The sequence below is a fragment of the Chinchilla lanigera genome, unplaced genomic scaffold, assembly GCF_000276665.1.
Source record: "Chinchilla lanigera isolate Chin_1 unplaced genomic scaffold, ChiLan1.0 scaffold00016, whole genome shotgun sequence".
In the NCBI taxonomy this organism is placed as follows: Eukaryota; Metazoa; Chordata; class Mammalia; order Rodentia; family Chinchillidae; genus Chinchilla; species Chinchilla lanigera.
Window position 1 is genome coordinate 23196668 of NW_004955417.1, and position 12811 is coordinate 23209478.

At 38.9% G+C, this 12811-nt stretch overlaps 1 protein-coding gene across 1 annotated transcript in view; it reads left to right on the forward strand.

Annotated features, from left to right (window-relative positions):
• The first annotated feature begins 10478 nt into the window (after nucleotides 1–10478).
• Slc30a8 (solute carrier family 30 (zinc transporter), member 8) overlaps nucleotides 10479–12811 on the forward strand; it is a 32025-nt gene continuing 29692 nt past the window's right edge. Inside the window, 1 exon segment of the mRNA XM_013512711.1 lies at nucleotides 10479–10549. Coding sequence (XP_013368165.1) covers nucleotides 10479–10549 — 71 coding nt within the window.

Below are 12811 nucleotides of genomic sequence, written 5' to 3' on the forward strand. Positions count from 1 at the left end.
CTGTCAGTTAGCAGTGTAATTTCAGATTAATATCCTTGACAACTCTCATAATATTATTATTAATTACAGAAAATTCCAATCTAGTGCACATTTTTCTCTGTGTTACTTGACATGGGCATGCTAAGCAAGCACTCAGCCATTGGGCTACGTCTCCAGCCCTACCTTACTTGACAACTTGATAGGAAGCTACTTTGTGATTATTTTCGCATTTCATAAGGTAGCATTGCCTAGATAAAAACAAGCCAGTTGCATATGTGGGGTATTAATTTTAATATCCTTCATTTATTGAGCAATTACTATGAGACTTATATGTTAAATGTACTTTATCTAAATTATTGCACTTAATTTGTATAACAGTTCCAGAGAAATCATGGTTACAGAAAAATCTCATTATCCTCATTTTGTAGACCACAGATGCAGAATGATTATGATGGTCCGGTTGGTGAGCCCCAACTACCTGGCTTCAAAAGTTTTCCTCCACGTCATTTAATTCTTCCTCAGCAGGATGACGTGGGCACCCATCCTCCCTCATCCAGCCATCTGTGATTCCCGTGTATTCACTGATTTCTGAAACATACATTACTGACTCATGGAGGAGGTGAGGGTAGATGGATCGGAAAACAACAAAAGCCTGTGCTCATCAAGTGCTTGCCTTCTCACAGGAGTGTGTGAGAACAGAAGCAAACCAAACTCAAACCAGAAAGAGGAACAGAGACAGTGATGAGAACCCAGACAGCCATGAAGAGTGCAGTGTGTCGTGGAGCAACTGGAAGCAGCTGAGATCACTTGCTGATCACGGGAAGATCTCTTTCTCTGTCTCTGTCTGTCTCTGCAAGGAGGTGACATCTGGCAGGAAGAGAAGGCAGCATCCACACGCAGTGCCAGAGAGGCGGGGTGCCCAGGCAGAGGGGACATCTTGCAAGAGCCATTTACATGTAACTGAGGTTTATTCTTTTAGTTTTGCAGTATTGAAGATTGCTCCTTTGAACGCTAATTTTAAAAATTAGGCAACCAGTGGAAGCTATTTGCAGTGAACACACCATTCTGTTCTTTAGAAAAGAGAGTGCTGAGGCTGGGGCACTAAAACTCAATGGTAAAGCACTTGTAAAGGATGAGTGAGATTGAGTGGGTTTGATCCCCAGCACTGGAGAGAGAGAGAGAGAGAGAGAGAGACAGAGACAGAGACAGAGACAGAGAGAGACAGACAGAGACAGAGAAAGAGAGAGAGACAGAGACAGAGAGAGACAGAGAGACAAAGGCAGAGAGAGACATAGACAAAGACAGAGAGAGAGAGAGGTACAGAGAGACAGAGAGAGAGAGAGAGAGAGAGAGAGAGAGACAGAGAGACAGAGAGAGAGAGAGACAGAGACACAGAGAGAGAGAGAGGCCAATGGACATGTTCTCAGGATTTTGTTGATTACACAAAGGCTACTGCAGTATCCCCAGGTGTTCCTCAGTGCAGCAGCTCTAAAGTCTAATAATTATGGTACCACATTTAGTTTTGAAAATGAGGAGAAAAGAGGCTGGTGTGGAAGTTCTTAGGGGAAAATGATGGGCAGCTCACACATCTAATTAGTCTTTTCACATTACTTAATGTCTTAGTTAAATTACTTTTTTTGGTCGCCTTCCAGTTTCCTCTCATCTGTGGAATAATAAGTTGCCGAGTGTTTGTAAACACCAGGCTGAAGAGTAATAACTGAAACTCTGCAAGTGAAAGAGATCTGCAATGCCCTGAGGGTGTTGAAAGAGATATTATTTCTTGTGCACTGTCATTACTCCCACAATTAGACTGAGCCAGAAAAGATTCACCTTCTGATGACATTTCTCTGCAAGATAGAAAAATATTTGCATGCATGTGACAAAGTAAATGTTTCATTTTCAGTCATCTCACTGTTCAAAACCATGTTATAAGCTTCAATGTCAGTAATTTCCAGGCACTAGTTTCTTTTCTCTCTTTTTTTTTTTCCTTTTCTTTGGCACTGAGGATTGAACCCAGGACTTTTGCACCGAGCTACAGCCCCATTCCTTTTCTTAATTTTTATTTTGAGACAGGGTCTCACCAAATCACTAAATTGCCCATGCTGGGCTTGAAGCTGCTTCCCAGAGTGCCAGGAGTATAGCTTCTTGGAGTGCTGGGATTATAGGCATGCACTAAGATATTTTTTCAAGGCATGAAAAACGATACAATCGTGTATAATGTGTAATATTGTTTTTGATTAACAGAATCAGATCTAATAGTCCAAAGGGCTAAGACAGGATTTTCTAATTTTCAGGGTTGACATTGAAGGTAAGTGTGGAACCTCCAAACTGATTTCCACAGTGGTTTCACCAATCTGCATTCCCACCAGCAGTGGAGAAGAGTTTCTATTTCTCCACAGCCTCACCAGCATTTGTTATTGGTTGATTTCTCAATGATAGCCTTTCTTACTGGGTGAGATGAAATCTCTGTGTGTTTTAATTTGCATTTCTTGAATGACTAATGATGTTAAACATTTTCTTATGTATTTATTTGCCATTTGATTTCTTTGTCTGAGAAGTGTGTATTCATCTCAGCTGCCCATTTCTGGACTGGGTCTTTCAATCTGAGAAGGCTGATGTTTTTTAATTTTTTATATGTTCCAGATAGAAGTCCTTTGTTTGAGAGACAGTCAACTAAATTTTTTTCCCAATTTGTGGGTTTTCTTTTTGCTCTGTATTATTTGGTAAATGTATATATGTTTATTAATGTGTGTTTGTTCTTTTATTTTTTAAAATAAAAAAGTAAAGAGCAACCTGGATGAAGGGAAAGAGAAAAGAAAAGGGGAAAATTATGTTTATATGTATATACAGGATAGCTACCGTAGTTGTACTGCTGACTTCTATCACTTTATTGAAAGGAACAGTTAATGATTACTTACATGTCTATATTTGTTTTCCTGAGTAATCAGTTTGAAGATATCAATATGTAATACAACAACCATTGTTCATTTCCTATCTCCTTGTCTGAATTTCAGGATTGCTTGTGTGGCTCTTGTGTTATTTTGTAAATGTATGTGTGTTTGTTAATATGTTTTTGTTCTTTTATTTTTTAAAATAAAAAAATAAATGAATGAAATTATGAAAAAAAAGAGGGTAAGTGGAAAGGGAATGCACATTTTTCTTCTTCCTCACTCTGTTCAAGTCTGGTGAATGAATATTAGAAACTTTAAGGGTAAAATGTTGGCTGTGACATGACAGGTTTCCTAGTTCATGATTGCTATAAAATTGTCACCCACTACGCAATGTATTGCTTCTCAAGGGCAGCTCTGTGTTAGAACATAAGTCCTTGGACAGTAGAAGTTGCATCTGTGAAAACTGCTACTCAGAGTAAGCTTGGAGCTTAGTCATGAGACTTGGGGATTCCTTAGGGGGGGACATGAGAGAGGGATGGAGGTATCGTGGCAGCTGTGGGGTGCACAGTAAGCTGAACTGTCTCCTCAAGGTTTTTGCATTCTTCTTCCAAGTGGGTTCTAGCGAGAAGCCACTTCTGTGCATCCCAGCCCATTTAATTTGCTAGCACACCCGACAGGAGGTGGGAAGAGGGACTGTCATTGCTGACTGTGGGCCAGTCTTGGAAGAGCAGCCCAAACCATGGAAAAGCTTTGGTCTCGGAGGGAGAGGACAGGGCAAAGGTCCCCCAGCAGCAGCCAAAGGAGAGAAAATAGCTTCATTATTGTTGTTACTTTAGCAGTTGCCAGATAGCAGCCATACAGAACTGCTGCACATGTTGTTTAAAAAGGCTAAGCGTATGTCTAGAAACACAGAACTCTGTGAAAATGTTGAGAATATTCTTTAAAACTTGAATTATTTAGATCTTTGCCTAGGGTCTGAGGGAAGAGGAAGGCTTTTTGCCATTTCTACCCTCTTGAACTTGAACATATTTTGCTGAGCTTATCTGTTATTTTTTAAAAAATATTTTATTGGTGTATGTTTACGATATACAATAATTAGATGTTTTGGGGCTTTGTATATATAATATCTTGATCATGTATTACTTCTTTTAAAAAAAAATTAAAACTGTACTTATCCAGGATTTGCTTGATAGTGTATTTTATTTTATCTATAAGGGATTTATCAATATTTAGTGTGAATATTTAACGCACAATACTTGGAAAGTGTTTTTCTTAGTTGGAGGGAAAAAAGAAATTTACTGGGCAGAGACTTCTAGGTGACAGTAGTGTCACTGTCTTTTTCTCTGGCTAGGCAATTGGGGCAGAAAGGAGCAAACCTGCTTACATTCATCAACACACTGAAATTTAGCAAGAGAGGCAGAAGTCAGAACTCAAAGCCTCCAGATTTGTCAGCTGAGTTCATTCAGCATGAAAGCTTGATCATTTCTTCAGAAGTAGATAAAACGGGGACTTGGCTTGGATTCAGGTATCCAGTATGCTAGTCTGGGGAAGAGCTGTCCTCAGGGGTGAGTTAATACTCCACTGGGTAGAAGTTAGGTAATCACATCTACTCAGTAAAGAGGTTCAATTAGCAGCTAGTGACCACACTGATTAGAGAAGAAAGCTCTCTAGCTTTTAATCTGGCCAGTCAGCGGTGCACAGGATGTATTTGCACAGACAATGAACACACTGTGTTCCAACTTCAGGGCTGATCAGTATACCCTCTGTGGATGGGGCCTGGTCTTTATTAAAAAGTTAATGAGAACTGAATATATAATAAAAAGTGGTTGAAAAATCTGATCCTCCTTTGTTAACAATATTCATAATAACTGGTGATTATAACAGGTACTAGAAGACCACATTATCTTAATGCAGAATTGATGTTTACCTGTATGTCTTTGAATAGAAAAAGTCTAAGGAATCTCTGAGCTTCTTTTTTACCAGCTTTCTTAGAAAATAACTGTGACTAAGAAATGCAGGTTATACCAAATCCCATTCTATCCACCTCTATCAAACACTGTCCATACTGTTCCATCATCTTTATTTTTGTTATGTGAGTATTGCTTGTAACAGAATGTTGTCAGTGTATCTTAGACATTATTTTTAACAGCTTAATATGAACATTTATAATAATTAAAATGAAACTTTCATTTTTTGAATGGTGAGGCATCACATTTCTGGTGAAGACTGAGTCATCTTTGTTTTAGATTCTAGATGTTCAAGGAGAATGTTATCTTGGCATATGAGGCTCCTTAAAAATCTGCTGCTAAGTAGACTTTTTTCAAGCATGCATTGTGTCTGCTTGTTTTTACTAAGTGAATGCTGCTCTCTTTCAGAGTGAGCTGACCGCAAAGTCCACGGGCCCTGTCAATGGCGCCCTGACCCGTGTCTGGGTGACAGGGTAGAGAGCTTAGGGTTGCAAGAAGGAGCATGAGGCCTCACTTGTCTTTGTCAGATGTGAATTCAAAGTTATCACCCTCTGATTGTCCTGGTGAGATTTGCTACAATTGGATTAGCAGCATTTTTAAAGTGCTGCCTCAATGAAAAGAAAAAAAGTGCAGCCTTATTGGCAGAAGATTCACTAATACCAAGGAAGGGATGAATTAGTTGGCATGCCTTATGGTTGTGCTTCTGAGCAGAAAAGACAGCTGCTGTCTTTTGACGAATTTTGGGTCTGAGGCAAAAAGCAATGGCTCAGTCTTTCCGGAGAAAGTTCCAAGGCGGCTTTTGTCTTGTCTCCAGGACTATCTCCTGAGAGGCAGGCTTGTCATCCAGGAGTCAAATAAATCCAGGCTGGGAGATGCAGAAGAGAAGATGAGCGGTGTGTTTGCCCTCTTGGCATGCATCCATGGCTCTCTGCTAAAAATCCTTCTCCTTAAGACAAATTATGGGTCCCTGAGGCCCTTCACCAAAGGAAAGTAAGCAGTACTCAGGCAAATTAAGTAGTGCATCCCGGATACAGGCAAAAGGGCTCAATCACTATTATTTTTTCCAGTTCAAGAACTTGAAGTTTTTTATTTCAGTGATATTCAGTGCATGTTTAAACCAGAGTGGGAATTATCTGCAAGTGAATATTTGTCTACCTTTTGCATGCTAATTTCTTAAAATCATGACTTTAGTCTATGTAATCTTCTTTTGCTTGACTGCCTACATAAAATAAAGAAGCCAAAAGATATTGCTTTGAGAAGTCTGTAAAAATATAACCATACCTAGCCTACGCAGTGATCATAAGGGTTAATTAATTCAAATTTGCAGTGTTTGGCAAAGAAAGTGTGGGAAAGAGAGACAATCGATAAAATATATCCTTCATAAACATGTCAACAACCTATCTGCAATATTTCCTCCCAAGCACTGCCAGTTTATTTTTGTATTATTTATTTGCATCCCTGAGACTTAATAAAATATTTCTCTTATTATTTTAATATCAATATTTTATCAAGTCTTCTCTTTCTCAATAAATATAAATTACATTTTGGCTATTTTCTATAGCTCAACTTCTTTAAAAATAAAAACGGTGAAAGAAAAATTTATATGGTCCTCATTAATCAAGAAGCAAATAAAATCAGATGGCTTTCAATCCATTTTCCAGTAATGTATGAAGTGTTAGATGTGGTTTGTGTTTTGTATATGTTTGCTTTAGATTAAAATGAAAATTTCATAATGCTAGCTGAAATACAACCCAATTAAATTTTTAATGTCTTTGTTTTCATGGTTCTGGATCTAACTTTTGAGAAACTTACACTGCAGTGACAACCATATAACCACCTTCCTGAGGCAATGCTGCACAACTTGGAACCAATGAGATATTTACTGTCTGTGTGGTGATATACAAGCCCAGCCTCCTTAGTAGATGATTACATGGTAGAGATTGAGTTTCTTTCCCTGTTATAGAAAAGAAGTCCTTAAAGGATGGCCAATTCCGAATGGCATTTGCTGGCTAATAGGTAGTGAGAGCAGGCATAAATTTGTAATTTGTGAAAGGTGAGCCCCGAGAATTTGAAAGAGCTATCCAAAGTCATATGGCTGATGGCAGGTTCAAGACCTCAGGCCTTCTTTCCAAAAAGCTCTCCTTCCTTGATGGATATTTCCATTCAGGGTGATCCTTAGCCTCATACAGAGACTGAAGGAGTATCTCAGGGCCAACCAAGATATGGCTAAGGGCATAGCCACACACAGCTATATAAAACAGTTCATATGCCAGAGATTCTGTGAAGAAATTTTATACATATTCTCTTTTTCTCTTCACAAGAGCTCTGCAAGGTGGATTTCATTATGTTCCCATTTTATGAGAAACTGAAAAACACCAAGGTAACTCAACTTGTTCGAGATCATATATCTTGGTCAAGCCAGAAACCAAACCTAAATCTGTCTTATTTGAGAGCTCATGTATTAAACTACTTCCCCACTCTACCTCTGCACAAGAAAGGAAAGGACCAAACATGACAAAGTCCTCATTTATTATTTTCAAAGGGCTCCTTCTTACATCTCCTTTAAAAATAGTCACAAACAATGGCCTCATGAAATGTTTCTGAAATAGGAATTTAAATTTGAAGAACACAAATTGTGGTAACATGGTAGCTTTGCATAAATATGTCCTTTTTGCAGATGAAATATGGAACAATGAGTAGGACCCCTGTGTGAATTATTTTTGCACAGGTATTAGCTACTGTTTGTAAAATCCTATTAAGAAATTTTTGCCGACAACAGCCAGCACTGGGAGCTAAACAAGTTCCTCCGTTATGTCAGTGATGCTCCTGTGGCTGACAGAATATTTATCCCCAGAGGTAACTGTTATAAATTGCATTTTACTCCTTCAGTTGGCGCAAGCTTGTGATGGAGAGTGGGTGGAGAGGACAACCTGCAGTTCAGGGTGGTTTGGAGCTGGTTGCCTAGGAAACTGAGATGTGCAACCCATTGCCCACAAAAACCAGCTGTCCACAAGAGAGGGGATTTTCTTTTTTGATTTGAGTTGCTTTTCAAATGCTCTTCCCATACCTCTTGAGGTGCTAATTGGGGCTGCTGGCCTTCTGCGGGCATGGCGTGGCAAGGTGGAAAGCAGCTTAGTGAGGCAGGATAGGACGGTTGTTATGAACACTGTGTATTCGGGATGGGGGTGATGGCGCGGTTCAAATGAGCTTCTAAGACGATGAGTTGATCAACAGATGAATATTTTATGTAGCGCAACATCTAGGCAATCTTGATCGTAACTTCTGTGCATCTAAATTTATAGCACCAAAACTTACTTTTGTAACATGAAAGTTTTATTTGCTATAATCTACTCTTCCCTGCTCTTGTGTTACTTGTGATAGAAGCCTTGGTTCATAGTATTTATTTTCAAGGGTAGCACTAAGAAATTCATAAATCTTTGATGAAAGTGGTGTCAAATTCCCCAATACTTTTAAAAGATACACATTTAATTTTTAAATGTGTCATGCATGTCCGCTTGCGTTTTATAGGTGTACGCATACATAGTTAATGTAGCTGGTATTTAACCATATGAAATGCTAATATTAGACCACACAAAGCCTATAAAAGTGTCAATCTTATACAGTTCAACTTAAAAATCAATAGCAGGAGTTGTAGGATGCTGTTTTTGGTATGCAGTATTCTTGTCCTTTTTTTTGCCTGCATACCCTATTTCCTTTCTTCTCATCTCCACCTCACTTTATCCTATTCTAGCCCCATCCAACCCCGACTCCCCTGTTCCAGGGGTAATTCACATTACAACCTAGAACAGAACATTCAGAGCCATGAAATCAGAAACAGATGTACACAATCTGTGCACTCGCACCCATCCCAGAGATGAAGCTTTGGAATAGAATCCCAGACTCCTGGATTGTTATTTACAGCCAAATATTCTCCTTCCTATAATTAAATGTTATGTCTCTTCTTTCCCCCTATCCTTAATGGGATTTTACTCTCATTTTGAGTAGTTTCCTTGTTTTTTAACTGTTCACTCACTTGAATTCTATTCCTCTCCTGTGTGCTAGAAATTGCTCACATGTGCTGAAAGCTGTAATCATGGCACGGTGTCACATGGGGCACTTGTAGTCATTGTTTTCTGGCTTCCTAACTTTGCCTCCACCTAATAACTTATTCGTTTGCAAAGTAAAAGTAAGTTTATTGGAGAAGAAAATACTTTTGCTTTTATCCTACTAGCATTAGACCCCAGATTTCTTGTCTTCTCCGGCCAGGACAAACGGCCTTCTCCAAGCTACCTTCCTAGTTTCTTACCGTCAAAGCAAAGTCAACAGTCAATTGCACAAAGGGGTCCCATGAAAAAGGGCCTTGAATGGATGTGGTTGGCCAGAGTGTTTGAAGTCTTATGAGTCTTGAGAGGTGCAGCTACCCACTGATGTGGTAGGATGTAGTATTCTCACTCTCACCGAGGACAGCTTCTCTCACTGCTTGCTCTGTTGTGACTGGACCCACATTTATTTTTAGGTCATTGTAAGAAATCTCTGCCCAACAGGTGGGCAAATGCCCACATTGCTGTGCCCCTGGGCTGCTCCGATCTCACCTGTTCTGAGTGTTCACCAGAGGGAGACAGCTCAGTGATGTGGGCCTCACTGCTCTTCTCCACTCTGCACCCAGCCACCTCTTCATGCTTTGCCCCCACACAGGTGCCTGCTGTGACCAGCTCTGGTCACTGGGCTATGGTCCTACTTGGAAAGGAAAGTGCTTCTTCGTAAAGAAAGAAACCATCAAGTTCTAGGAGGTTGTGAATGGAGCTCTCTGGACCAACTCAGGGGGCTCCAGTCCTGGAAGTTATGGGGTGGTCTCTTGTCCTCAGCAGAGAAAACCCTGGTTGAGGAGAACACTTTTCATGCTGGTTCTTGTGTAAGGCAGGACTGTTACTTGCTTAGAGCATGGGCTGCCTTTCTCTGGCCTGTCAGGGGGTTTCAAAGCTGCCATAGCAGGAACAAATTCAGATCACAGACGTCAGGAGCCAATGACCCTTGTCCTCCCCGTCAGTAGTGAAACTCCAGAATAGTCCTCCAGGATGGGAAAAAAGTCCTGACAGCTGCTTAAAGGTTGTCTTATAACTAATTCCAGAAGAAGTACTCTTAGAGAGAGACCATAAAAATAAAGAAGAAGAAAAATGAGACCAGTATACACAAGAATAGAAGGGCAGCTATTCACAGCTCATGCAGGTGTGCTCTGAAAGTCAAACCCCTGCGTCAGCATTTAGTAGGAAACCCTTGAGCTCTTCCACCTTGCAGAAAGCACAATTGAATCAAACACACACACACACACACACACACACACACAAACACGCTTCATCAGATCCCACCTGCAAGTCTCTGAGGAAAGAGGCTCCTGTGGGTGAAAAATGAGAAAATGAGGCCGGGCGACAGTCCAAGGACGTGGTGGTTTTAGCAGACCTACGAAGAACACCGATGTAAGAGGCTGTTCATTTAAGTCTCCTGACAGCCTTTTCATAGTTTCTTTTTAAAGTGCATGAGTAATTCTAGTGTTGTTTTGTTTCCAAAACTGAATAATAAGTCAAACAACAACAACAAGAAAACCACTACCACCACCAGGTCAACAACTCCCATCATGACCACTATGGAGTCTCTGGAAAGAACTTACCTTGTGAATGCTAAAGCCACCAGGATGTATGCCTGCACATTAGACAGGTAAGAGACATCCATGTCTGCTTTATTTCCTATGTCTTAAATATTCAATAAATTCCTATATCCTGTTGCTTCTTTGCAATTGAGCATATTTTGGAACATTTTAGAAGTGTATGACTGACTTGTATAATTCATATCCTGAAATATGCAATTCGGTTCCTTGAATAGCCTAAGGGCATGAAGGAAAACTTTTATTTAAAATATTTTTCTTCTGTAGTTTCATGACAGAAAATAGACATGTACAATCTAATGAGTTTACTTTTTCTTTCCTGAGTTGCACTTTTAAGACTGACAGTATATTTTATTAAATTATATTTAGAAACAAATCAGAATTTTGGACAATAGAGCAAACTTGTGGTTATACTGGTCTTAAACTTAATTGTTTATATCATACATACACCTGTTATAAATACTGGCAGAATTTAATGATCGTCATAGTTCCAGTGCCAACTGTTCTGTACCAGAGTGTCAAATGCAATATAGTCATTCATTCTTTCATCTTTTTAAACAGCTATAGCTTAAGCACACCTTTGGATGTGTTTGACATATGATGGAAAAGAAAATATTCCTAGTCTTGGATCTCAGTCATCTAGCTTGAAGTCTAATATGGAAACTATTTGAGAAAGGGACAACTATAAAAAAACCTAGCACTGTCAGGCTGGGGTATTCAGTGAGGAGATTTCAAGGAATATTTGGTTTTCTACCTGGGTTTTGGGTCAGAAAAAGCTTTGTCAGAACTGATAGGTTAAGAATCTCAGAATAGAAAGGAACTCAAACAGGGTTAGATAAATCCTACACAGGAAGTTGTTTTTGAGAAAATTTTCTGAACTGAGATTACTGTGTGGCAAAGATAGGGCGTATAAACAAGAGAACTGAGTGTGCTGATCTGAGTCAGCACTTAAGAGAAATGTGTTAGTACACATAAATGAATGGAGGAAAATACAAAGTGAATTGACAGTAGGAGGACAATTTAAGAGATTACTTACTCATTAAAAACACAGGTAATGTTTTTGCATGTTTTCCAGAATCAAATTAATACTCTGAAGAATAGTAATAAGTTTGACAGTATCGAAAAATTTTTTTAACAATACAGGGACTTTTTAGAAGGTTATTTATTTATAACTTTGCTTTAAAATTTATATAACAAACAATCTACCATATACACTACCTCACATTAGAATGACTGCTTTTCTTAGAAAATAATGTAAGATGTGAGTTTTTGAGGTCATGAACACCAAAAACAAAGCCTTAGGTCAGCAGAAATTTTGGATAACAAACTGTTAACACTATGGACACTATGAAGAGAGTCTCTCTCTCTCTCTCTTTCTCTGTCTTTATATATGTGTATTTCCCCTCTCACTACACTAGACTGTTAGCCTCTGTAGCACAAAAAAGCCAAGCACTTGTAATCACAGAATCCTGTTCCCCTCATCAATGGGTATGATCTGCACAGTGCAGTGCTTATAAAAGCCACGAGTCTCATCGTTTTCTTGTTAAATAAAAATATTAAATCTGGAAGAGTTATTTATTCAACTATTCATTTTATCAGGTAGGAAATCATGTGTGAGTGAGAAAAATGCCTTCCCTAAAGTCGGGTGGCCTTATGGTCAAGCCTCCTGGGCCCTGCTTGTCAGCTTAGTATTCTCTTCCTTCCCCTCCACCCTGGGGCCTGCTGAATCCTTAACCCACAGCCTGTGAGGTCGTAGGCACCTTGATTGTCTTACTGTTTGTCCCCACTTCTAGTCTCCTATTTTCATGTACTTTGCTTTACGGGTGACTTTGTCACTTTGTATTCCTTCTTCTGTCTCCTTCCTCTTCTACTCACCACTGGTTTTCTATTTAAAATATGACCTGCTGTTAAGAAACTTAATGAACAAATGTTGCTGGGAAAACTGAATATTCAGAATTAATTAATGTGCTTTTCTGACATCATATTAAATAATTCACTAAAAATGGATCATAGGTATAAATGTAGGAGCTAAAACTATAAAATTCCTCTAAAGAAACTGCAAACAATTCTTTCAAGAAAATGAAAAGTCACAGATTGGAAGAAAATGTTTGCAAATTATTTATATTTTATGGTGTGTGCATTGGAAAGTAGGACTATTATAATTCAATAATAAAAGACAGATAAGTCAACTATAAATGTGAACAATTCAGATAGATGTTTCCCTAACAAATATACAAATTTGTAATTAGCATGTAAAATATGTTCAACAACATTAGTCATTAGGGAAAAGCAAACTGAAGCCACAGTAAAATATT